General features: G+C 37.3%; 1 protein-coding gene across 5 annotated transcripts in view; it reads right to left on the reverse strand.

Annotated features, from left to right (window-relative positions):
* FRY (FRY microtubule binding protein) overlaps positions 1-27,833 on the reverse strand; it is a 256,233-nt gene that overhangs the window by 18,554 nt on the left and 209,846 nt on the right. For 3 of the 5 annotated variants that reach the window (XM_072850395.1, XM_072850393.1, XM_072850390.1), the window contains exons 45-55: positions 26,263-26,360; positions 26,000-26,170; positions 21,943-22,083; positions 21,017-21,196; positions 19,816-19,977; positions 18,887-18,961; positions 17,669-17,839; positions 11,636-11,836; positions 10,928-11,092; positions 7,230-7,393; positions 5,690-5,879 (exon numbers count right to left, since the gene is read on the reverse strand). In XM_072850395.1, the coding sequence (XP_072706496.1) occupies positions 5,690-5,879; positions 7,230-7,393; positions 10,928-11,092; positions 11,636-11,836; positions 17,669-17,839; positions 18,887-18,961; positions 19,816-19,977; positions 21,017-21,196; positions 21,943-22,083; positions 26,000-26,170; positions 26,263-26,360 (1,718 nt within the window). The remainder of the gene's footprint in view (positions 1-5,689; positions 5,880-7,229; positions 7,394-10,927; positions 11,093-11,635; positions 11,837-17,668; positions 17,840-18,886; positions 18,962-19,815; positions 19,978-21,016; positions 21,197-21,942; positions 22,084-25,999; positions 26,171-26,262; positions 26,361-27,833) is intronic. The other 2 variants (XM_072850394.1, XM_072850392.1) reach the window with 1 other exon arrangement.

Genomic DNA, 27,833 nt, shown 5'->3' on the forward strand with positions numbered 1-27,833 from the left:
TCTAGTGCTGATATTTTCTGTTCAGTGACTAATATATAAGGTGAATAATAAATGAAAAAAAATATTTTAGTCTTGCAGGAACGAAATAATGATACTGATAAATACATAGCAGGTTTCACTGCCAAAATATATGTCACTAAGGCCAACTGCTCAGCAGGTGGGAGTAATATGAAAATATTTTTAAAAATAAAAGTATGCAACATTTTTATATGATTCATTCCACGTTACCATAGGCATTTCTCTGAGGAATGTAGGTTAGGACCTATATTACCATAAGCATGCCTCACTGGAGAAAAGTGCTTCCCAAATACCAATCCAGATGACAGACCTATAAATAGCCTGTTACTGCTCATACACTGGAGCATTGAAGTTAAGTACCTAAAATCAGGTGAGCTGGATTCAGACCTTATTGATAATGGAAGATGCTGGAGTGAATGATTTTTTTAAACAAGCTACATAAGCCCTCACATTGTAAGTAGGGTATACACTATCAATAATTTATAAAATGGTGAAAGAGAAACTTCCTCTACAGAAAAATTTCATAACTGTTTATTTGTGAATCTCTCTCTAAAGCATCTGAACTGGCCATCTGAACACAGTTAAGATTGGATAGACTGATACTTGTCTTACTGTATGTTTCTACCATCTTACTTCAACACAGAAACGAAGCACTATAAATGTCATTCAGCACTTGGTTCAGATTCTCTGCTGCACTGAGTCTGTAGTAGAGGCAAGGGGCTCTTACTAATTACCACCAAAGAGGTAAATAAACTTTTTATGAGTAACTAGAAGAATCATCTGAATCATAGGGCTTGGTGATAGTTGGAGATTTACTACTATGATGTCTTCTGAACAGAAAGATTCAGCCCAAGTCTTAGTGAAACTGTTGCTGACAACTCTTCTGGCAAAGGAAAGAGATCTAGATTTGATCCTAAACAACAGAAAAGAGCTAGCTGAGAATGTAAAAGTGGAAGGAAATTGAGAAAGACAGATTATGGAACAGAATCCAAGAGATGTTGCTTGAAAGGGACCTCTGGAGAACATCTGATCCAACCTTCAACTCAAAGTGGGAATATTGCCAATGCTAGATCAGGTCAGCCATAGTTTTGTCTAGCTGAGTCTTGAAAGCTCTAAAGTCAGAGCTTCCTCAGGCTCTCTGGGTAACCTGTTTAGGTGCTGCAGTGCCCTCCTGGGGAAGAACAACTGAGTTTATGAATCTGAGGCAGTGAAGGAGACAGATTACAGAAATAATACAACCGACTTCAATGCATTCAGAATTTGCAGGAAGGAGTGCATTAGAAATAACTTAATGGGGAAAAGAGATAATCAGGGGTAGCCATTCCTTCAGGAAAAAAAAAGAGGGCAGAAGCACATTCTATACCACTGAAAGATAGAAAATATATTAAGACATACATCTGGCTAAATCACAAATGTTTCACTCAGGCAAATACTCATGCAAAAAAGAACAGAAAGGGAAACTCTGTTAAATTACTAACTTGGGTACCAAACATAGCATGGCAACGTAGGCACAATAATCAGAGAGGGAGATGCCAAATAAGCTAGTAAGTGAAAGAGAGAATGTCAAGAAGTAAGCTAGAAATAATTAAGAGGGAGGCCAAGGAATCACAATGGAGAGAAATAGCTAACAGATGCTACTGAAAAGACTGAAGTGTTTAATGCCTTCTTTTGCCTTATTGCTCCCAGAAAGGGCATCTGTGTACAGGTAACAATGAGACATCTATGAAAACTCAGGTGAGAACACAACTTGCTAGTAAGGGCTTGGATATTTTTAAACCTTTGCAGATTAGGGAAATTCACGCTATAATACTTACAATACTGGCTAAAGCGGCCTAGGAGCCATAACAAATCCCTTTAAAAACTCACAGAACACAGGGTGTTGTAAAAAACTTGAGGAAAGTGCTTATCTCAAAAAAAAACCAAGAGCAAAAGAATTAAACACAGAGTTTGGGAAACGGGGGAACATATAAGAGATGAATAATAGGCAGTACAGATTTAGTCAGACCAAATCATATCAAACTATTTAATTTTAATGAAAAGCTAAGATTTTCTATTAGGAGAAGCGATTGATATGTTATATACTAACTCATTTACTATCTTAGAAGTAAGGCAGAGAAACCTGGTCTAGAGGTAACTAGGTGTGCAAAACCATATTCAGAACTTAATTATCGGCAGCTCACTGTCCAATTGGAAAGATAAATTGAGTAGGATTCCACTGGGGACTGTCTCAGGCACTAACCACGTCATTAATGAAAATACTGAATAATGGAATATGCAACATGCTTAAATGCATGGATGATTGAGCTGCAGGGGCTGTAAGCTCCTTGGAAGCCAGGATTAGAATTCAGACTGATCTTGATAAACTGGAGAAGTGGTGCAGGGAAAGGAAAGAAGGACATGGTTGTACACCTAGGATGAAACAATCCACAGAGCACATTCAGGATAGAGAATAACCAGGAAGGCAAAATTTTGTAGAACAAGATCTGCATACTAGATTGGGTTACAAGTGGAAAATAATTAACTGTATCCTACTGCAAAGCAGTTAGCAGAGAGAAGTTTTTAAACAGGAATACCTTCTATAAAACAGGTAAACTTCTAGTCAGTGCTGGTAAGAACTTCGGCTGAAGTATAGAACCTGTCTTGCTTTTCAAGTAATACACAGACTGTCTTCAGCCCATAAGAGAGCCCATAGCAACAGTGAGAAGTTTAGAAAATGTGACTTATGGGGAAGGTTCAAAGAACTGAGGTTAAATAAGAGAAGTTTGGGGTAGGTGAAGTCATGGTAATGGTCTTCAAATATAAGCAGCAACTGCAAAGAAGAGAAGAGTACCACTGTGTATACAGCAAGAAGCCATGGGCATAAAACACAGAAAGAGAAGTTTTCAAGCAATATGGAGTGTTAAGCATTGGACTACATTGCCTAGGAAAGTTGTAAAGTTCCACCTTAGCCTAAAAGTTAAGAACAGTCTAGACTAAAAAGTTAAAAAACATTTGACCGGAATGAAAGTTATAGTTGATCCTGTACTGGGCAAGATAAGGAATATGAGCTCTTCATGTTCTCTCAGCACACATCTACTCATGTATTTTAACAGTTCTAGTTTATTTTATGAAAATAACTTCCTCAAAGCATTTCAGTCATGGCTTCATCAAAAGCTGAGCAGTCTACTGTTTAGAAAACATATTCAAGAAAACATATTCTTCCTTTACTACTTTCCTTTTCAGATATTCATAAAAGCAACAATCAATCTACAGCTAAGAAGATAACAGTCTTGAACAGTGTTTTAAACTATTAAAATGTGAAACAGCGAGAGATGGTACTTTGGTATCTATGTATAGTACTTCACTAAATATATTTATTTTGCAATTACATGGGCTATCAGTTCTACAATAAGTTATCATCTCAGCTATCTCCTTCCAGGTGCAGATTACAGTGGCTAAAATCTTTCAAGCAAGGTCTGAATGCAGTATGTATTTTGTGAAATGGGACTACTGTGAATAATAATGCCAACCGCCAGCACATTATGAATAGGTACACGGCTGCATATAGTCGCTGCACTTTGTGTCAATGTAAATAATAACAAAATATTCTCAGAACGTTTTCTTCTTAACCTCAGGTTTCCTCTTCTGGGAAGAGCACTTTTTGTAACAAAAGGACTCAGTTGTGGAAACTACTTGCTAGCTCTCAAATCTACTTGTCTTGGAACTGGCTGGTCTGCTGGAAGACATTAGATTTGACAGAATACAAAGAGGCAGCCGTAAAGATAATCCAGAGATCTCTGAGCTATGACTCGTTTACAGGAAAAGTACTTCAATAATTGCAGGAATTTTAAACAAGTTTAGCGTGTTGTGGGCAAACATCCAAGATACCATTAACTTGATGCAGACTGAAATGTAGGTGCCCTGGAAAATGCACTTCTTTCACTTCACCAAGTATTTAGTTGACAGGCTCCTCCAAACAAGGATTTTGTTTCACAGTTAAATATTTTGGCAGTACTTTGTGTTGTAAGCCTAGCACATACTGGGCTTGTTTCCAAAACTTCCTGTTGGTGAGGGTCAAGTCTTTTAAGTTAGCGGATGAATAGCAAAGTTTGATGGTGTGAACACAATACAATTCCAGACAAGCTGGGATCTTATGAAAAAAATCTGAGAAAATAATACCCCTATGTTTTAACCCTGAAGAGGAGAACAAAGCAATTTTATAGACTAAAAATGTGGCTGTGACTTCAGCTAGAAAATTCTGGATTGTTGATACTATTTTTTTTTATTACTGTTATACAGGTTTTGCTGTTATTGAAAATTTTTTGAGAGCAGTATTGTATCTTTCTCCTCCAGTATCAAGTGAAGAAAATGAGTAGACTATCTTTTGAAGATAGGGCAAGCACAACAGCAACTGTATTGTGTGCATGCCAGGATTTGGAGTTAAGCAGGTACTTTACAGGTAATGTTTAGGTCTTGCATTACACAGTATTATTTATTTAGTTTTCAGAAGTGTGACATCAGTTCCTTTTCAGCTCTTCAAAGAGAACAAAAAGGACAAACAGCTCTCAGAACACTTGAACAGGGCTATTAACCTCTAGGAGCAACGTAATGGCAAAAAAGCTGAAATACACATCATGAAGAAACACACGACTAATTTTCAAAGTTGAACTGTCATGGACTCAAGTCAGCACTGGTTTTTTTGCTCCCAAATGGTTATTTATCAATGTTTAAAAGAATGCCTATAAGGCACCCATATTTACAGTGGTGTAATGTTTAAAGGAGGACACAGCGTGCAGCTACAGAAGACATGCAATTAACTCTGGTGGAGCACAGAGGAAAGAGGATGGAGAAGAGATTCTTATTGTATGATGCTTCTTTCTCATAAGGATAGTCTTAAAGATACAAAAAGATCTTGAGATTGTGTATTTATTAGCAGGGTACCCATTGCTAATAGAAAATTGTGTACTCTGAGATCATGGGTACTTAAACTCTGCATGAAGTTACTTGGCTGCTGTGTATACTGCTGCAGCATGCTAAACATCCTGCAGCTGCCTCATATAAAGCAGGAGAAAAAATTAAAAAAGGTTTTAAAACTAATTACAGGTAAAACGAGACAGTCATTCCTTAGAATAGTTTGTACATTTGACTTCTTTTTTTTCTTATCTTTTTGCAAGATGCTTATCTTTGTAAGCATACAGTTTTAGAAAGGAGAAATGTATTTCTAGTCTTCAGACTCAATCTCTGGAATTTATGTTACATGATGGTAGCTGGATATTTCTATTCAGATGATTAGGTACAGAATATTTAATAATGTTGACATTTATATGGGCATGGTCAGATTTCAACAGTTTGAGATGAAAGAATAGATTAACAATAGTTTGAGATGAAAAGGCTATTTCCTGTCTTTTGCAGTTATTGTTTCAGGCTGTTTGTAAAGTACTGAAGAAAATACTCTTTAAAGTGGATCCACATTTTATAATGTTATCTCCAAACCTGCAAGTATGAGATACATACTATTTTTATGAATAGAAGACAGTTCTGCATGAAAATCTAGTATGGCAATTCTGCAGCATGCAAAATTACAATGGTTATATACCTAGTAGTTCATTACTGGTACTACTATCAAGAGCCATCCTAATAGACACACACAATCTAAACATTTTGATTTTGTATCTTTAACTTATTTTCTCACCTTAAACAGAGAAGAGAACACATGAAATGTATAAACTGCACAGGAACCATCAGAGTCGCACATGAGCTGGTTGATATGACTACGCCAGGCTTCTTCTGCATCATCACATGCTGCTGGCTGAAATGCAGCAAGGATGGCAGAAAAAAATGGTGATGGAGGAGGGGAGGCATTTCGATCAACATCTCCAAAACTGAAGGAGAAAAAAAACAAACCAACCTGTGATGAAAGGAGAATACCAAGAAGGTGGCAGATAAAATACACTGCAACAGAGAGTTATAATCACAGGACCAATTACAGCACCTTTCTAAAAATATTCATGAACTTTCAAATTACTTTTGAAGCTGGCAAGATGTTGGCTACAATGAGAAAAACCTCCAAATCCGAATCCCTATCTTCAGGCCATTATCATCTACCTTCCTCCATTCCAGAATACCTGAATTGTTTTATCATACCATAGTTTGGAGGAAGAAGGCTGACATTTCACAGGAGGATAGAGCCCATGAAGAAAAACTCCTCTTCTAGGAAAACTTGGTTATAATAATGTACAGCGGAAGTACTGAAAAGAATGTCAGCAAGTTACAAACATTATATATACTGACCTGTTTGGTTACCCCCCAATGTAATGGACTGGAGAAGATCCATCCCTTCTCCACACTGTTCTTAGGACGGAGCATTATTTTGGCACTCCATGGTCAGTGAAACAGGCTGACTACAATTTTTAAAGAGTACTAAGCTACTTGATCTTGTGTATTATCCTTTGGGATCGAGAAATACTTCCTATGGCTCCCAAGAACAGGAACTGTGATTCTGAAACATGTGGCACATAGACAGAGAGAGGGCTTCTTTATATATCCTCTTTCTTTTCCTTTCTCCTCTCCTCTCCTCTCCTCTCCTCTCCTCTCCTCTCCTCTCCTCTCCTCTCCTCTCCTCTCCTCTCCTCTCCGCCTTTCCCTTTCCTCTTCCTCTTCCCCTGTCCTCTGTCCTTGTCCTTTCCATAAATACGGGCTAATCATAGTCTAACTCAGCATTCAAAATCTGAAAGAGCTCCATAAGGCATGGAAAAATCTTGATGCTTTTTTGCAACATATACATATATGGGGTCCAGCCACACTCACCAGCAGCCTCAAGAGTATGCAGACGGGATTTTTGACAATATTGTGACTTCCTTATGACTCATAAGAAATCAGAAGGATGAATACATGGCTGATCTGTTGAACAGCTAACTAAACAGTACTTCCATTATTGCGAATCTTTAAAGATCCTTTTTTTCTTTTAATTAAATATGTTACATATATAATGACTAACTGTATAGATGTATGTACAAATCATAACTTGTTTTCCCTAGAAGAAAAATCTTGGGGTTTTTTTGAGTTGTGTGATAATTATGCAGGTAATTAGGGCATTGTCTTCTCACTGCTCTAAACTCATGAGAATTTTATAACTCCTGCGGCCAAAATAGCCATTCCATTAACTAACACCTTGTCACCACTTTGTTGTACAGTATAAAATAACTTTTATGAATAATATCATATACAAGTACCTAGCAAGAGCAAATTGTTCCAGCCTGTCGACTTTCTCTTCAGTCTCTGTCATATCCAGACTAAGGCTATCACTGCATTCAAATGCTCCAGGGAGTTCATTTGTAGACCCTGAAAGGTCATCCTCATGGACTGCTGCATCTTGTTCTTCATGTACAGCTTCAACCTAGGGGAGTGAATGATGATGTCTTAGAAAACAGCAAATTAATAAGTTAATTCCACTAATAAATAGAAAGCATCTAATGAAAAAACCCACCTGACAACATGTTAAATCGCACAGGTATAAAGCCACAGATTATAAATGACATGAATCAAGTTATACTTGTTCAAAAATACTGTATTTGCTTAACTTGCTGTCTTGGACCAATATAATTTTTAAAGTGTTTCTTCAACTTAATTTGTCTAGCAAAGAATTTTAGATTTCAATGCATTTGGCAACATAGCAGGGAAGTATTTTTTCAGGAAAAACAATAGGGTTCTTGTTACTGTCAGGCTGTCCTTGTCACTTGCACTTTATAGTGTCCAAGAGTGTATTAAAGCCTCTCAAAATATATTGAAAACAATCAGTCTCTGGCAGACTATATGCATGTTTAGAATGGAGAATTATTTTTATCATGTCATTTACATAATAACTTCAATTCAAGAGGAATCCAAAGCATTCTACAGGCCATTAAAAGGATTATGCTTCTATCATTTCCCTCCTTTTTCATCCATTAGTACCTACAGCTCTTGATTTCTTTTTGAAACTTTCTGATTTCTCTTGCATTTTTAGTCTGAACAAATTTTGTTTCAGTTTTAATCTTTTGGCTTTTGTCTGCATCATACATACATCCTGCAAAGCAGTTCCTGGAGGGATGACTGCAGTGGATAGCTCAAGCTCTATCTTTTCTGTTTGAGGTATCTCATAAGGTGTGTGTTTGTGCACATAGGCATGTGCACATGTACATACATGTGTTGGGAGCTAGTAGGGAGGGAAATCTATGGCAAGTGGAATTAAAAGAGAAAAGTGGCCCTCTGCAGGTTACCAGACCTGCTTGGATCCTACAGATAAATTTGGGGGATTTGCATTTCTAAAAATTAAACAAGACTTGTATCAGAAAGGACAGGATCAGAAATTGCAGGGGGGAGAAAGGTTTTTTGGTTTGGTTTGTTTTCTAAGTGAAAGGGATAGGAATATTCCTGAGTCTAGGGTAGACGATGAAATGAATCAGAGCACAAGCCATCTTGAAAAGAGAAATGAAAGCTATATGGCTGAATTACCAGAATAGGAACCAGAGCACTTGGCAAGAACTATAAATGTTTCATGCTTCTTCAAGAAGTAGTTAGCATTAACCACTTTCAAATATGAAATATTAGCTTGAAAGAACCATTGGTGTGTTTACTGCAATGACAGTGTTTGTATGAGGAACACACATTTTGATGGGATAGGGTAAGGGAGGAAGAAAGAGGAAGCAAACACCTCCCACCCACTGGAGTCCAATACGATGCCCAAAAAGCAAAATAAAAAAGTGGACTACGAATATTCATGCAGGATTGGAGTCCACTTCCAGAAATTGGTGAGTTCAGATAACTTGAAAAATATATAAAATAGCATCATCTGTATCTCTGTATCCCTCACAGCATTATCCATCACTGTCTTCTAATCCCTTATAAATACCATCTTAATTATTGTGATCACTATCTTTAATAGAAAATAAGTTTAACTAATTTCATGCCATTAAACTATAACATCTGGATTTTGGCACTGAAACATTTGAGAAAAGGCCTAATCAGTCTGTTGCTCTCATTCACTGCATCCATTTAAAAGTTGAGGCGATATTTTTGTTTTTGCTTATGATGCAACAACTAAACATTTTTGTACAGCACTAATGAAGTAACAAAAATTTCCTCTGCATTGCTGACATACCATCAGCTCTCTGAAAATAAGAACTCAGAGGAAAAGAGAAACAGGAAAGAGCTCAGATTTTGTGTTATCAAATTAAGTAAAAATTATTTAGGTGCAAGTTTCAAGTTTTCTGACTAAAAATTGGATGTCTTCTTCCTTAAAATAAATATAAACCCAGGCATTTTAACTTTGTTTATACTGACTCCAATTTGTTTTGAGTAAAAATACAGAAGTATGCATACTAGAAGAAAATATCTTTGAGGTAAAAAACACTAAGAAGGCATTATGTGTAAAGTTATCAATTCGTTGTAACACTGGCAAATCCCTGTCAACTTGGGTTATGTATTTCACTAATATCAAACCTGTCTCAGGACTAGCTGGATTTGCGTGTCAATCCCACAAGAAACTGCTGTGATTTTACATTCTTCACTTACTTACTTTTTCCAAAGCTTTTAATTTTTTTATGAACACTGGTGCATGGGTACTGGGACGTTAAAGAAATTTTCACAGTAAAGATTCTAAAACCCCAGGCATATATTAAACTCATGAACTGTGATTTGCAATTCTTAATGTACATACCAATAGCTACTGCAGCTGGATGCATGAGATTAGCCAGTCACCACCTGCAAATGTATCTGTTCTGACTGCAGCTTCCTGAACTGAAATTCTGCCAGCTTCTGCTGCTTATGGTTGTTACGTGGTAACTTGTCTACCAACAGTTGTTCTGACAAATGATAATGAGTTTATCTTTTCCACAACCATTATTTTGAGAGGTTCCCCTCCTTTCCTGTCCCTACCCACATTTCCCTCCTCCTGTCCTTTCTTCCTCCTGGGGAGGTTTCTGACACAAACAATTTGTTCAATATTCAGCACAATTCCAACCTCCTTTTCTATGACCTCTTCACTAGAAGTTTCCAGTACTTCTGTTATATGTGCTAGTAGTACTGTATCAATTTGTTGTGTGGCTGCATTTGGAGGGGACCAAGGGCAAGAACTGGAATGAAAGCTGATGATTACACAAGACAACTGTATTCTTCCCCTGTCCCATTCTGCAGAAGCCACCCAATTCAGACATGACAGAGAAAGCTGTCACCCCCCCACCTCCCGATTATATTTCTGGAGAGACAGTGAGAAGAGTAGGTTCACCTGATCTCCCACAAACAAGTATTATTAAACAGAAAATTAAAGAAACTGTCCGCACATTGATAATTATTTACCGACCTTACATTATGTTCATCTTGTGATACAATTGTCTGAAACAAACTGTGCTGAACATGGTTGTTGTAACCTTGCAAATCTTGCCTTCCCCCACCCCAGATGGCTTAATCTTGTGGTCATGAATTTAAAATTTCTGAGTGTCTGCCAAAAGGCAAGAACTGAATCCAGTGCACACAACTGTACAATAGGTTCCCACATACAAAAAAATCTCAGAAAATACACGCATACACCCACCACATGAGTTGGCATATCATTCTTTTAAATCAGCATGAAGAGCAAAAGAGTATTCCCTTAGGGTTGTAACTTGTAACCAGTTCATGGATTTGTCTTCCAATGAGCTTGTAGTATCTTGGTGCATATGTAGTGCAATATACTCAAGAAACAATAAATGAAATATTTTAATAAAGAAAGTATAAGTAGAAAGGAAAGGGTATGGATGTGCAGGAGCATATGAATGTATTGTACTATGCCATTATATACAGAAAGTCAGAATGTACTTGCTTTCACAGATCAAACCCTTCATGAAAGTGTAAGTAAAATAAACTTCTAAAAGTGTTATGTAAAATGCACTGCAGTTGCAAGTAAAAATGTATTCACCTTGGATCCTTCAGACACTTGGAGATTATTCATATCAGGCAAAGACACGTCAAAGCTAGATGTTCCTATATTAAAATGATGAGGGTCTGCTGAGGTTGTGTCACATGATGTAGAAAGTGAGTCAATATGATTTGTATCCTCAGATGGGGAAAGAGTTATAATCTGCTTAAAAGACAACAAAAGCACAGAAGAACTGAGTACACAGGTACCCTACCGCACACTGCTTTTATGAACATGCAAAGCAGACATTGTCTTAAAGGGCAGTGACGATGGCACTCTTAGTTTGTACATACAGACATATTATAACCCTTTCAATGTTTCTATCATAAAAATTGTATGCAAACATCCCAGAAGTGAACAATGAAAACCTGACACAGTTTACCAAACTGGAGTCTTGTCCTATTTCTTTAAGTATTAGATACATCAGAAAGATTTACTACTGGCCATTTGTGCAAAATCGTCACATAGTAATTTGTGGGAAAAAGGGCAAATAATCATATCTGACACTTCCTGTGTTTCAAATTTTGCATTAAAATTCCTGTTTACATTTGCAAATAAGGGAAAATCAAGCAGCGACAAAACACGGCATTGAGTGCCACCCCCCCCATTTCAGCTAATTAGATTGCACCTGGGCAAGAGGAAACTAAAAGCCCAGCTTATTTAAAAACAAAATCCTATCTATTCTTAAATTGCAAGTTTGCAACTTACTAGGTCTGAGTTCTCCAAGATTTGGCTGGTGGTCAGGTCCTCCTCCTCTGATGACTCATCGGAGTCCTCATGGTTCATTTTGTTCAGGCTGGGCGTGCTCCCTGAGAGCTGGCTCTCTTCCAGCAGCTGCATGTCACACTTGTCCAGGCTATCCAGGGACCGTCTGCGTACTCCCCAGTTGAAGTTGTCCATGCTCTCACCCTGAAATCAGATATAGGGTCAGCTTCCTTGATTTGAAACTCATCATATACCATCCACTCATCATTAGATCAAAGTTAGCTCAAGAAATATTTTTATGTAAAAATATAATGCAAACTTGATATAAACATGATTTTGTTAAGCAAGAATGTAACAGGAGCATTTATAATTTTCCAGCGCTTCACCTGGAGATAAGAGCAGAAGCATGGAAATGACAGTTAAATGAAGATTCATTCTTTTCAGTATTAGATGTTTTTCATGCATTTGCTGATTTAAGAATTCATTTTTGTAAGTCCACATATACACACACCTCAATACCAGTAGAGCAATGACAGGCAAAAGAAAAGTTTGGAAGCAATTTTAAGGGATTTTTCCATAACGTTTAAAAATATTAGGAGCACAGTTCATAGCAATGGTTCAATTGCGAAACATATGTTAAAGATTATAGATTCTTTGCATTATATACATAACCATAATGATGAGTAGATTTGAATGAACCCTTCATTTACACACAAATTGTAATAGCTAAAGCAGCACACTTTTTAAAACTTTTATTCTAGGCCCATATTGCTTATTTTTGTAACTTGAATTTATTTGAATTATCTGAAGCTATACTTTGTGAATAACCTGATTAGCATTGCCTGAGATTTCATGTTTTAAAAAGGACACAGTCAAATGGACCAAACATTTTATGTTGTCTTTCAGTTCTGATCCCACATGCAGTTACATAAAGCCGAGTGCATTAAACAAATTGCATAACTATTTGTTAGGCTGGTGAACTGATACAAAGATCACTTAATTTCTTTCATGTATAAAAATTACAATTAGTTTTCCACCATTTTCTCATTTGTTTACTTTATGTATTTTCCAGTGGACTGTATCTCTTTTCCCTAATTGCGGTAATTCTCTTGCTTGCTTCAAGTCTAGCCAGGTTCCTCTCCAGCAAATGCAGGAGCATGTCCACAACTACTCCTGTCATGGACCTGCAGAGGCCAAAGGGGCCTTACACATCATGAAGGGTCTACCCAGAAGTATCCAGCTGCAGTTTTGGGTACTTTATCTAGGTGAAAGCCCTCAACCTTATATCGACATGGGAAGGAAATTAATAGAGAAAAAATGTTTCTTTTTAAGGTTCAGGGCTGACTGTTCAAAACAAGACTCTCTAAGATGCAACACTCTTAAACAAGCAAACCAACTGCTGAAAATTCAAGTTGACAGTGATCTTTTAAATATGAATTAGACAAAAATATAGTTCTGCCTAAAAAATCATACATATTATTATCAAATCACTGATTATGAGTATCTCCTGGGCTTATGCAGATTAAAATTATGTACAATCATAGAGAAAGAGGCCTCAGTTCAGTGAGGTCCCTCAAGCAGATTTGTAATTTTAAACACTTGAGTAATCCCCATTCAGGACTACTTCATTTACTGAATGGGGACCAAACTGCATAAAGTGCAATTAATTCGATTGCAATCTTACCTCCTTAACAATCAACAAACTTGCACAAATAGATCTTATTTTGCATCATTGCCCTTTAATGCAATGAACTTTGGAATATGATTAGAAAGAGGGAAAGTTCAGTTTCATGACACTAAGCTCACCGTTCATGAACAAATATGAGGAAAAAAGAAAAAATATTTTTTAGGAAAAAGACAAATGAGAAATGGAAGAACTGTAATCCACAAGAACATGTAGAACCAAGGAATGCGCTATACGCAAGAGCAAATGAATATGAAATTGTTATGAAGCCTGAAACATTATGGGAAGAACCCTGTGTTTTCATCCTGGGACTGGGATCATATGGTAGTTTTGTAGGGAAGAGAACAGAACACATTAAGATTTAAGAAATTAGGTCTCTTTAAATCATAAAAACAACTGTTCGGTTTGCAGCTATTTATTTTAACAAATTCTTTGTCTGTCCATCCTCCCCCACAAAGGCTGGAAGACACATGCAGCAATGGGACATCCTCCAGAAACACATCAGTTACTGAGCTAACAAATGACAAAATGACATAAATAAGCAAGCAAGCAAGGATGACTGTCATCGCACCCTGATCTTCATGATGCCTTGTACAGCTATGAGTAAACTCTGCAGCCCATGTCTATGGGAATATTTCTTGTTGCAGTTTTATTCTGCAATGCCTTAAAGAAGGAAGCCAGCAAAAAGAAGAGAAATGAAAAGGGACACTTCTAGGGCATGCAGTTAGAAGGGGGAGTGAATTAAAAGTGAGAGAAAAGGGTAAGAGAGACAAAACACAGTATAACCCAAAACTTGCTACAGGGGCACCCAGAATCATACTGAATTTAAACAAGACGTCAACACATGTCTACAAAGATGCAGTTGTTGTTTTTATATTCTGTTAAGCAATCTTTCTTTCACAGTTAACAAGCAGGAGGGAAGATGTATTTGAGAGGCTGTTCATTTTTATCTACAGCAGGAGCAAAGCTATCTCCTATCTGAAAAGCCACCAGTAACAAACATCAATTGAAAAGAAAACAGTCACTTCTTATAAATGTGTCTGGCCAGCAGTGAGCAGGCACTACATAGGACTTCTCACAATCACCTCCCTCTGGTAAAGGAGCGGACGTGCCATTGCAGCCACTTTAACCATTACGACAACCCAGGGGAAAGGAGAGACACAGAAAGGGCAGTAAAAAGGGAAGTAACCCCATGTGGGGGAGAGCAGCGTAGCTCCTCCATAAAGCTGGTAAGAATCATGCAAAACTTCTTTCACGCGTTTTTACCTTACTGTATTGACAAAGTATGCAAAGTTAATGGAGTCACACAAATATTGTAGGGTATAGGCAAAAGTGTTGTGGAACTGCATAGTAAGGCACTATTTCCATATGTTTGTATCTTTTAGAGCACAGGCATTTTGAGCATAAGATTTTTTGGGGGTTGTGTTTGCATAATAACTGATATACAAACTATCAGAAACAAATATGCAAAATACTGTTGTTGCTGGGGTTTGCATCAACTCATTACAATTCTCTATCATTTCAGTTCTCTCTATACATTGATAAACTGCAAGTTTAGGTCCCAAACTGGCGATCACTGATGCGCCTTTTCAGTTTTCTTCACAGGGTAAATGAGTCCCACAAAGTTGGTATGAGTATACAGCTGAATTAAATTAAGCTGTATAAATTAATTAATTTATTCAATTAAATTCAGGCTGGTAGGCAATGATGTAAACTTTCTGAAGAGGTCTCAGTTATCAGCTTTAGCAAGATGCTAATAGGAGCCAATATACCACAACTGAGAAGCTGGAAATAGTATATAATTTGCCTATGAAAAAATGGCCCAAACTTTACTATATTATAAATAATTAAGTTCTTCTTTTGTTTCTACATATTATTTATGCACAAAAATACTAAAAGGAGAAATGGCTCAATTTTAAAAATGCTGATACTAGAATTAAGATATTTTAAAATTTGTGAAGAATGTTGAACATGTCAAAAATGAACTTAAAATGAAGCAGAACTTTTGAAGAAGACCTCAAAAATATTTCTAATACAAGACAAAAAATGTAGCACCTGTCAGAAGTGCAAGCACACACACACCCACCCACCCACGCACACACTGAAGAGAGGGAGGGCAACAACAAAACTATGATGTTATTCTGTAATACAAGTTTGCAAGAAGGCATAACATATACTGGCACATCTGAGTTCAAGTAGCATTCTTACCTGAAGTTCCTGGGTAGCAGATATAACAGATAGAAAAACAAATAGAAAGAATCTATGTAAAATTACTGTATTAAAGACATGATAGACAAACATTTGCCTACAATTGTAACTAATATTATCACAGAAACTTCAACTCTTCAGTCTATCTTTTAAGTTTGAAAATAACCATTACTTGCTTTCACATCTTTATGAAATTTCAAACAAGTACATCTTGTGGTCTGGGGATGATACAAGCATCGCTGGCCTGTTTAAATCATAAGGGTTTTTTTGGAAAGACTATTTGTGCTCTTGCTAGCTTAAGTTTTCTAACACTGTTTTATTCATGTTTATGAATATATCAAAGTCAGACCTGACATAAATGATACAGTTTCAACTCAGTCATTTGAGATGTAGCCTCTGACACCAGGTTTGAATTTGGCTAAAGTATCTGTTTATTTAAAACAGTAGTAAGTCTGGACTAAACCTTGGAATGCAAGGTCTCAGATCCATGGCAATTTAAAAACTGTACTAAGTAGAAGACCACATTTTTCATTTTACTTCACATAAAACTAGAGAAGCTTAGTATCTGCTCCATGACCGACTTAAGACAATTATATACTGATTAATTTAGGTCTCAGTCTTGAAGTTAGCCACATGTATAAAACAAATCTTTGCAGGGTTACTGTCCATGAAGGTAAACTCATTTTGATAAGAATTGTTCTGCACAATTATATATAATCTGTATATGGTTTTAACTGGTGAAGAGAAAGAAGAAATTCTTGAATTTCACTGGGCAAAAAAATTATCATGTGGTATTTAGTCAAAATTGCAGTCCCAAGCCCTTGTAATATCTTGAAAACATTTAAGACCCAGAAATGATTGCAGCCGGTATACTTTTTGACAAACAACCTGGTATTGCTGTTTTATCATTTATCATTGTTTAGAACATTAAAGCTCCTTCATAATAGTTGGCTAATGTATTTTCAACCATTGATGCCACCTGCCTTTTTTTTTTTTTTTTTTTTTTTTTTTTTAGCAAAGTCATGGGCAGCTGTGAGCCAAAATTACTGTACTTTGATATAGAAATTCCTGACTTGGAAAATAAGGACTCTGCGACATCTCTTTCTATTCCTTCATCCTTCCTCTTCACTGAAAAAAAAATTAAAATTCAGATGTACATGAGTTCACACCTGAGGGGTCTGTTTACCTTAAAATTATTTTACTACTGCAATTCAACTAGGGAGAAAACTGATTATTTCTTCTTGTACACATGTTCTTCTCAGGGCTAAGAGCAATGCCTGAGAGAATTCATGTTAAAATCAAGTCCAGACTATGACAAGAAAATTTATTAAACTGTTAGGTTTGCTGAACATCTGCGCCTTAAGTACTTGAAAAGAGATAACAATTTCTGAACTTTTAAATAGCAGCAAAATTGTTAGACTTGTTTGGCAATGAATATTCATTTTTGGTCTTTCCCACCCAAATAGAAATACTCCATGTTTGATACAAGTAAGGTTAAAGGGTGTAGCCCCCCAAAATTCAGCAGTTCTTCAACTTTTTCCCTTCAGCAGTTTCAGCTCAAGGTGAGCTGACAGGCTTCACCTGTCAAGACTTGATCTGGGCCCTCAGGGTTCTGTTTAGCTCCAGCATGAAATAATGAAATCATGGACACCTAAGCAGAGTGGAAGGTACATCTCTCTAAGCGTTAGTGATTTCATCAGCAGTTGCAGGAGTAACAGCCCAAAGGCCTGAATTCATGTTTTGGAGGGTTACTCTTGAACCAACAGATTTGGAACAATTTCATTTTACGGGTTTTTAATCAGCAAATATATTTTTGTTAACAATTTAGATCTTTAAAAATTGTATTTAAAATAAATTCACTTAAAAGTAAATTCACTGAAAAGGTACTAGAACAGAGGCTATATCTTCCAGTAACAGTTTTGCAGTGTTTCCTAAAGTAGATTCAGAAAGGAAGGGTGTGGTAGCCTCTTACTGTTATGCTACTGAAATAAACACTAAGTGAACATTATAAATAATCTGAACTCAAAACTAAGTTTATAGTTATCCAGTTAAAAGTTTTATGTTGCAAGAAGAGTATAGTGTTTAGTAGAAAGAATATCAAACTGTTTTAATAAAAAAGCTGTTTCAGAGAAAATATACTGTACCTCCCCATCTTCCAGCTCAACATCTAGGAAATCAAAGTCCCTAAAGACTCTGAATTGCTGTTCACTGTTTGAATCATCCATGTTCTCCTGCTCCCTTGTTCCGTCTTCTGAAGACACCAAGCTCGTCTGGTGCTCAATCAGATCCAAATCACCACAGGAAGAAAAAATTACCTAAAATTCAAAGGATTTCTCTTGTAACAAAATGCTCCCTCTGGTTGTTTCTTCCTAAAAGCTGTAATTGGTTATTCAGAAGACTGTATTTCCAGTACACACCTAATTCCTTCACTGAGTATTTTTAGAACACTCTTTATTATTTATGTTGGACAGGTGCCTTCAGATTAAACTTGTACAAAGAAACAACTTCATACTGCAGGAACACGTCCAAGAATATTACAGCTACCACCTAATGGCTGCAGATTGCTGTTGCCTGGATGTTTGTATACATTTACAGGAACAAAATTAAGAGAACTTAGCAAAGAAAATACTGTCAAGGGGATGAAGTAGTAAGTTCATTAAAAAATCTCTAGTTAAAAATGATGTTCAAAGATATGTCAAGATTAGAAAATACAACAAACTGTAATATTTCCTTTCCTACTAAAAATAATTGTATCTGCAATTCAGTTGCGAAAATGCAACGGTCCCTGTCTTGCAGAAATAAAGGACCTGTTCACCATAATACAAGTGACATACAACATACTCAAAAACATTCAGAAATTTTCCTTTCTCTGTAGAAAATATTTAATAGCTATTTTAAGAGCTTCCTACCCTGGATGATCTATTGCCCATTTCCTGGCACCAGATAATATTAATTTTTAAAGAGTAACATTAGAACTACCATCTAATGGAAAAATCAGACACACACCCCCTCAGTTTTATTTCTGTAATTTAATTTTTTACTTTATAAAGACCCTAGATCAGTAATACCAGAGGTTATTACTCTTTACCCACTGAGCTGGCATAAGTAAAATCTATAGCATCACAGATCTTTCACAGCAAAACCATATGTAGCTCTCTAAGTAAATCGTCTTTAAGCAAGAGAGTCATTCACTCACTGGTCTATATGCTGAGAAATGCAGTGTGGGCCAGTACAAATGAAAATTATAGTAATGTGACATGAAACTATGCGAATCAGGTCAGCAACTCTGGGAAACAAAGTTCTTCACTTTTAAAGTTTAGGACACAATGAAACAAACAAATGGTCAATACAAGGCTACTTACTGAAGGGTTTTTACTCAGCCCAACTTCCTGACCACATAGAGAAAGGACATGCACCAGCTTTTCCTTTGTCCTTTTCTAGAAAAAGAAGATGTTTCTCAAGTGAGCATTTTTTTAACCACCCATTCTTCTGGTGGCTAGAAACATACATTAACAATTTTTAATTAGGAAGAACCAACCAAAGAATTAGTCATTAAGTGCTCAAAGCATTGTTTTCAGAGCAACTATGCATGCAAAGAAACATAAAAATAGCTGTTAATGATTTTGGTGTTTATTATTTTTAAATTAGCCTATTAATTCTATTGAGCATAATAACAAAACACTGGATCGTGTGCATCACTTCAAAAGGACAGTTCAGAAGCTTAAAATTAAGCACATGCATAATTATTTTTTGCAGAATTGGGCCTGAGTCACTGCTATATAATCTGCTATATTTTTTTTAAAAAGTAATAAATACACTTATTCTTCATTGTTTTATTTTAACTGGCAGATAACCAAAATCAATACCGTAATCAAACATCACTTTTAGGAAAATGGTTCCAAGGAATTCTTTTTACCTGACTTCCCATGAAAACACCACTTAGAAAGTTGCACATGCTGTCTATCTGCTCTCCTTGCTAATGTCTGAACTCACCTGTCATTCTTAGCTAAATCTGACCTAGAGTTAGAGGTCTTAAAGAGATGCATTTCCTACAGGTTGAAAGAAAACCACTGGCTGAAGAGAAGAGAGACATAACTCAGCCCATTTCTGAGTCCAGGAAAGACACTCAGCATACACAGTCAGTGAGATGCTGTGCTGCCACTGCCCCAGCCAGCCAGGAGCACTGCGTAAGGGACAGAGGGCACAAGCATTTAAGAACTTTGTGTGTGTTACTTCAGCTGCTCCGAGTGCAACTTGTTAATGACTAGTGGGCTACTTTAAAGGAATTTACCTGAGAGTACTGGGGTCTCTTCCAGCTCACAGGAACAAGGACATTGGAGTTAGATCCTGATGAGGTTGAAGAAGTGCTTCGGGTGACAGCCATTGCCCTGGGTTTACCATCTCGTCCAGAAGAACTTTGCAGCTCATCATACCGTCTCCCAATAATTGGAGTCTTAAACAGAGAGTAATTATTCGCTAGTACTATGCTCCAGGATGAACTTATAATGGGACATATTACTTTAGCTGCAGGAAAAGATTACTTTGAAGATCATATACAGGGGTAAAACAAGGAGTGCACCAAATTTCATGTCACTTGCTATGTGAGTTATTTTCCACTGTGAATGTCTCAGTAACTATTGCCATACCTAGTAGCTAGTGCTTATGCTCATGAATAGGTAATACTCAAAGCAACTGTCAAACTAGTTTCGAACATAAGCAGCAGCAAAAAACCCAGAAAGCTTATGAAATTTACTTCAAAACCACATTTCTTGCAAATGTTTTTAATGGGTTTTTCCTAAGAGTGCTGAGCACTCTGTCCCTGTTCCAACACACAGCAAAATGCTTTCTTGGATTCATGATAGGATGCTCAGCATTTTCTAGAACTATACCTACATGAAACAACAAGAATAAACTCTTTACACAAATAGTACAAGATGCCTTTTTATGTTCATATGTCCTTTTAACCCAAAGTCTCACTATTATCTATATGAAAAAGTCTATAATGTTGCAAAGTCATGCAGGTTCATAACTATAGAGTGAGTTGCCCATTAAAGTCAATAGGACCATTCAGTTCTATAAATTAAAAGAATTCAGTAAGACATCAGAAAGTACTCACTTAAAGGACATACTTCTAAGTTTAACAGTTACAGAGAACATTGGCATCCAAGTACAAAATGCTTGGAGGGGGATTTTATACATACAGTATACTTATATATTACAGTTGGCATAACTGCAACATAGCTTTACCACCAGATAATTTTAAACACAACTAATAATTCCTTCCCTCAAAAAATCTAATTAAAATCCAGAAAGAGCCCTCCAGCATAGGTCATTAAATATGTCACTGTGGATCAAGAGGAATTTAAAAGACTTTCAGTTTTGTAATTTTCCTTTCTTCCCCAGTTTTTCAGCTTTCTTAAGGAGCTACAACATGTTTTAGGATTATCACATGACAGAAGTAAGGTTTTAAGTAGCAGAATAACAAATAGTACCTCTGAAATATCAAAATGAAACTCTAAAGTCTTCCCTGGTAGCTCCTTGGAGGCACTGTTCCACACTCGATGTATTTCCATTTTTGAAAGATCGCTGTGTTGATAGGATGGTAAAACTAAACTGGCAGAACGAGAAACTACCAACTTCAGGATATTCAAGGCTTCTCTCCAATGAATGCTCTAGAAATAGGTATATTTAATCAGCAAATGGAAAGAAAGATTCACACACATTCGAGATTATTTACATTTTACAGTCATATTTTTTGCCACATAATAAAAATGTGGAATTTGAATATTACTATTCTTTCTCTCTCTTGGCCACTGACAAGGTACGTACTTGCAGAATAATTTCAACAGCAGAGACCAAGACTTGCCTAAGGTGTCATTGTTAGGGAACTGGCCTGCAACCTGGGAGACCTTAGTGCAAGGCCAATTTGGCAAAGGATTTAAAATCTCCTACCTGAATGCCTTAATCAGTATGAATAAATATAAGGGCCATTGCAGATTTCCCATTTAACAAAGAAGCTGACTTGACACAGGCTCTTTCCAGCTGTGCATTCCTAGTAGAAATACATATTTTCCACTTGCTGAGAATTAGGTGCAGAAGTCTTTGAAGGGAAGTGCTTATGCCACATCTCCCTCATGCTAATAATTACAAAGAGTGGTCAGTCAGGCTCTGCCTGGTATTAAGCTTGCTCCTGATGTAATGTAGCTGCAGCCTAACCCTTCCCACACAGTGAACGCACAGCTGGGCATCTTGGGATGCGCAGTCTGTTAGGCATCAGGATGTTTATAAACTAGATACCATACTGGACAGTTGCAGTCCTCCCTGCTAATCTAGTCTTAAATTCTTATAAAGAAAATCAACTTATGATAGCAAATACTGCTAAGTTCCTATGTTAATATAAAGAAGATATGGTATTTACCTGTACATATTTTTCAATGGTTTTTAGCACTTCCATGTTAAACTGTTTCACAGGAATAGATGACAGGTCCATATAACTAAGAAGACTGTAGATCATCTGTAAGAGGGACTGTTGCATGCTGGGAAGGCCCTTTTCTAGTAGCTGTTAAAAAAAAAGTGAAAATAACTGAATTTTGAGACATTTCTTCTTATGGAAAAAGCTACTAGTTTCACGAATACCATTTGTACTGTTAATCTCTCTTCACTCACTGATTTTGCAATGCCATTTTACAATCATTTTACAAGTGATGATGATACAAGTGCAAAATAAAAAAGAGCTTTAAGTTGGGAGCCAAATGCTAGCCTGTTTTGATAATGAAACATACGTTTTATATATGCCTGCCCTAACTTATCCAGAAAACACATTCAGCAGTTGAGTAAGCTGGCAGGTAAAATTTACACTGTAACTGGGGAAGCACATCCAATAAAAACAGGGGACTATCTTTTTATTTCTACCTTTGCTGAAAGTCAGTGAGAAAAAAGAAAACATGCTGAAGAAACAAAACTACTACTATTCAGACATCAATATATATTTATCCAAATATACTTCACTGCCAGTGCTCACTGGCTGTAACTGCCAAGGAAACATTTTCTGTTAAGGAGGAGATGGAGTCCCTGGGCTCTCTTGCTGTAGAGGCTAATACAAAAAAGGGCTTGATCTAAATCCCGGAATTTTGGAACACCTGAGTGTAGATCCCGGAATACCACAATGAGCCTTGGAAATGCAACTGTGCTCATATATATACATGACAGTAATTCAGGAGGCGTACAGACAGACGTGCTATGTTTGCACATGTGTGTGAAATATCTCAGCCCAAAATTTCCTGGAAGGTAGCACGTTCTTTCATTGGTGACAGGTCCTGTCCCACCCCACAAATTTCAGAGGCAATCAAATGTTATTGCTGGAGGTTACCAGAGGCTCAAGACTAGACTCTATCCTTCTGTTCAGGTCAACAAAAAAGTTCTTCTACCAGTGGTTACTAGAGATATTAGGATCTAGAAAACAATTATTTATAAAAACTCTATGCTGCCTCATGTCTTCCATCAGAGAAAAATTTCAACTGTTATCCAAGTGGAGTCTAGTAATTTATTAGATGCCCTCTAATCTAACATAAAATCTAACAAAAATCTAACATAAAATCAAAGTAAGCTTTCAGTAATGTGTTTGTATGCTGATTTTGGTAGTGGAGGTTCCAAGTTCTACTGCACTATTAAATAGTGATTTTTTCCTCATCTGTAGACTGAGATCCCCAAGTATTTTTCTAGAAGAAATGATAATTTTTCATGGATGGAGCTGTAATATGTAAAACTGAGTAAGCAGCACTGCTTGTCACTGTAAGGTTTGGATACGAACACAGTTGAAATGTCTTATTTTATGCCAGGATCATACCCCTAGCTGACAAGCAATTACCTGCCATCAAATAGGTTAAATGCAAATTTTTGTCTGAATGGCAATAACTGAAGCTTTTACCTTCTGCTGAGAACGTTCGTTCTCATAGTCTTAATAACTTGTGGTAGAAAGTCCCCTTCTGAAGGTATACATGCGTGTTTGGAGGGGTCACTGTTGCAACACAGATTTCCTTTGTTATTCTTAAGCACTGCATGTCTCACAATTTCGCTCAGGCCCAAGTGCTGGGGACTGAGCCAGGATTGTTAAAGCTCGAGGCTCTGTAACCAATGGCTATAACAGTCAACTGTGGACTGCCCAGCGGGGCTGTTAACCCGTTTGGCTTTACCTATTGACAGTATATCCCACAGCCAGTTTATAGGAGACAGGAGCACATTGTTTATCCTGGTCTGGGGATTAACTAAGAAGAAAAGTGGAAACATATTCTGAATGCTGGAAAAATCTTTTTCATGGCCACAGCAGGCTGAACAAGATGGTTTCTTGTCTCTTGCTCCTCCTCCAGACTGGCAGCTACCCTATGCCTATACAAATATTCCCAGACATGACTCAACAAAGCTGCAGTCAATGTAAATAGAGAAAGGAAGTCATGCTTACTACTCTGTCATCCTGCGATGATGGTGCTATGTGAGGAATGTGCCTTAATTACGGTCAAAAACCTGCCTGACTTGAGGTTAATATAGTAGTGTGGTGCCAATCTACAGCAAGGGGGAAGTGTAAAGAAAGAGTCTCCAGGTGCACGTCTAAGCCCATTTTGAGGGGAGCGAGATCATGTGCAATGGCCTTTGTGGAGGTGCTGCAGCAGTAGTAACTGTATGTAGAGCACTGAAGGGAAAACAGAGGGGCAAATGCTTTCCTAAGGCTGGGAAAGCAAAGGAGAAAGAGTTTAAACCTCAATTTTTACAGCATTTATTTATTAGGAATATAAGTTTCTGCTGTGAAGGAGACACTTGACTGGCGAATTCAGAGTCGTTGTGTTTGAAGAACTAATAGTCCTTCAGAGTCTTTGAGTTTGAAAACAGACTGAAAAAGCTCAGGGTCCTGTTTTAGTGTCCTACAGGAGAGTCATGACTTTCACCATCAGTCAAGATCTGATATGATTGTTTACTTAGAGCATCCACATACAAACAAGGTGAGGAATTGCAGCTAGAGGCAGCAGGGCCAAGTTTGCTCTGAAGTCTGAGTGAGCGTGGGAGCACAGCCTGGCCTCTCAGGCTCTTGAAAATCTGTGCATAGGCAGTATGAGAGATGCCTGCAGAGTTTCTCTAGATCCTTTGGCAGAGGGGAGAATGAATCTGCTCCAAAAACCAAAGCTGCTCTAAAGAAGCTAGTGAATTTATGCCATGAATACAGAACTGCCTTCCCCCTGTATGAGAGGGGAGACTGAAGGCATCTCACTACAGCATAGACGTGAAGGGATAAATCTGAGAACTCTACAAGAAAATGGTGTCCTGATACTGATCTGACACAGGAAGCAGAAGATCAAGTGACCTTAAGCTAAAGAGCAGAACTGAGCTTTGGATTCCCAGTAACAACACTGCATCAGCTCTATACTCCACGCGTTGTAATAATCAAATGTAAGCATACAATTCACATAATGTTGATGTTGCTATAGAAATCCATTGTAAAGCCCTACCCTATCTCCATAGGAACTTAGACAATGTGCCTTTGTCTAATAAGCAGGATGTGGCTGTTGAAAGCAGAAGTTTAACTGATGTATTACTAGTCTAGTTAGTAAACCATGAATAACCACTTAGATCTGCCAAAAAGGTAGGAAACTAGGGGAAAGGTAATTCCAGCAGGGAGAGATCGTGACCCCCAACTCACAGACCACCTACCCCAATATACCACTGACTCAAATGATGAAGTTGAAGAAGAACAACTAAGCATGTGTACTAATTTACAGGCTGGGCAAAGAGATTTTAACCAATCATTTAACGGAATAACACTGCACATGTATTAGGAAGTTGAATATGTTAATGCTTTGTGTATAAATAACTGTTAATTTGAAAGCTCGGTGTGTTGTCTTGAGACAGGCACCCATATCTGTGCAAATATGCAATAAAATACCTCTGCTCTGTGTGTATATTGGCATTTTGCCCACTGGGTAAACGAACCCTGATTTTTGGGACAACAGCATGAGAAATGTTAGGAGTAAGCGAGCACAGGGGAAAACCTGGGCAGCAAGATGATCCCATTCAGTGTTAGAGGAATGCATACAAATTTGTATCAAGAACCAGATCCTTATATAGCAGATGATATCTTATTTATGCTGCTAAATGCCTTCTGGAATTAGTCCTTCTCTTATTTTCCTCAGCAAGATCTAAATAAATGTTGTTCAGTTTCTCTCTCTTTCACAGTGGAAAATCTGACTGGCTGATGAGTGAAGCTGCCTTAAGATGTATCAGCCCTGCAGACCTTTGCTGGCTTTTGTTTTAGTGTTCAGTATTGATTTCTTATAGTAATTCCCTTTCTTTCTGCTAATTTCTGCTCTTTACTCTTAATTATAAATAACAGCTACAGAGAGCCCCCAGTAATCTGCAGGCAGACTTCAGCTCTTTGGGTTGTTAGGCAACAGAAGAGTTAAACCAGTAAAAAATCTTTGAAAACTTACCTCAGCCAAATATGTAACCATACTCAAAGTAATATCAGCAAATGCTTCATGAAGGTAACGGCAAACCACATTTACCCAGGTAGCACAGTCCCTTGTATAGCTGTGTGTTTTATAAAGGGTCATGACATGTGCAAGATTTGATAGCTTGGGGTTCTTCTCCTCCAAACAAACCTAATTAAATATAAATGTCAAAACACATTAAGAACAAGACAACTGCATTTACAGGGTTTGAGGATGTACAAAACAGTAAATAACTTTGATACCTGTGCAATCCTTTCGGCTATATCTTTACAAAACTGGTTTGGGCTGTCAAAATGCTGAATTAAATGGGGCAGGAGACATAAAACATTCAGTGGAAATCCTAGAACAGGAAAATACAGAACAAAATGCATATTTCGGACAGCAACAGCCACAGTGATCTTCAAGCTGGTGTTGTGTGGGAGGTCATGGTTTCAATATTACATTAGCTGTAAACTCACACAGACTCTGTCAAGTTGTTCACGCCACTGGCCGTGCCACATTTGTCTTAAAGGGGCCTTAATTTGAAAATCCAGTATATCATTTAGGCGACAGTACTGTTATAAAGTGTGAACCTGTTTCTGCAAACGCTACTGCACAAACAGGTATTTACAGGATAAAATATCTCACAAAAGTATGTATTTTATTCCTGTTAGAGATTATGTTTATCTTTTCCACTTAACGGGCTTATTCACAGTCTTAACTGGTGGCATTTTCATTACTGCTGCTAAAACACAAGAAGAAATTTAGTGAGTATTGATAAATGAACAACTGTTCATTTGGTCAGGCTGCCACAATGTTTTGGTCAGGCTGCCAGGCACAGCTTCCATTGTTTTATACTGTTCAAGTTTAATAACAATAACAACAACAATAATAATAATTATATCATCATCAAAATTCTGATAGAACTGGTCAGATGAGACTACTCAAATGGTGTTTTTGAAGCTAGGAGATGGCTCCTGCGCCAAGTGCCAGCCGCTGTCATTAGCATAAGGGCTTTGTCTGGAGCTGGAATTCAGCTCTTCTGCACCAACTCATAGCTCAAGGTAGCTGATGAACTACAGACAGCGACTGTAACCAGGAGCTGTAAAAAAAGCTGCTCCAGTTCAGGTGGGAGCTCAGAGCTCAGAAGTCAAGAATTTGTATCTGGACACAATCTGTTTTTTGAAAAGAAAGAATCTGCTCTACGAAAATATCTTGCTTACCATTCATTCCCTCTCGTTCTACACAATTAAACAAGTTGCCTAAGCTAGGAGCGTAATTTCCCTAGGCTTCCTCTATACTCAGGGAAAAGAAAAAGATACCTCCAGATGGTACCGTCACAGCCCATGTGTGAATTACCCAACCGAAGTCCAGAACACAGGCACCACACAGGTGCTTAAGAGATGGACAGGCTGTTCATGGCATTCATCCCCTTACTTTGTGTCTAAGCTTGTTATGACTTAGTTGTGAAGCCTGCACAATTGTCTTAATATCTATGTTTCTGACTGAGACAGAAGAGTAAATACCTGGAACAATACAGAAACTGTCTTCAAGAAACATAATTAAGATGTGGTCACAACCTCAACTAAATAATTGGGAATTCCAAAAAGTTACCTTATTTCCTTATAACCCACGCCTCTCTCCTACCTCACTAATGTGCTATTGTAGTTTATCTAAAAAGTGTACAAGAGTTTTCAATATTTATATTTCTAGGAAAAATCGCATGAAGCACTAATTTAAAATAAAATAATTTGCAATATTCTGAAAATAATTCAGTGGAAAAGCTAGCCAAAATAGGTTCTAGAAAATGTCACAGTATCTCCTTCCATATGTT

Source organism: Ciconia boyciana, chromosome 1 (genome assembly GCF_034638445.1).
Source record: "Ciconia boyciana chromosome 1, ASM3463844v1, whole genome shotgun sequence".
Taxonomy (NCBI): domain Eukaryota; kingdom Metazoa; phylum Chordata; class Aves; order Ciconiiformes; family Ciconiidae; genus Ciconia; species Ciconia boyciana.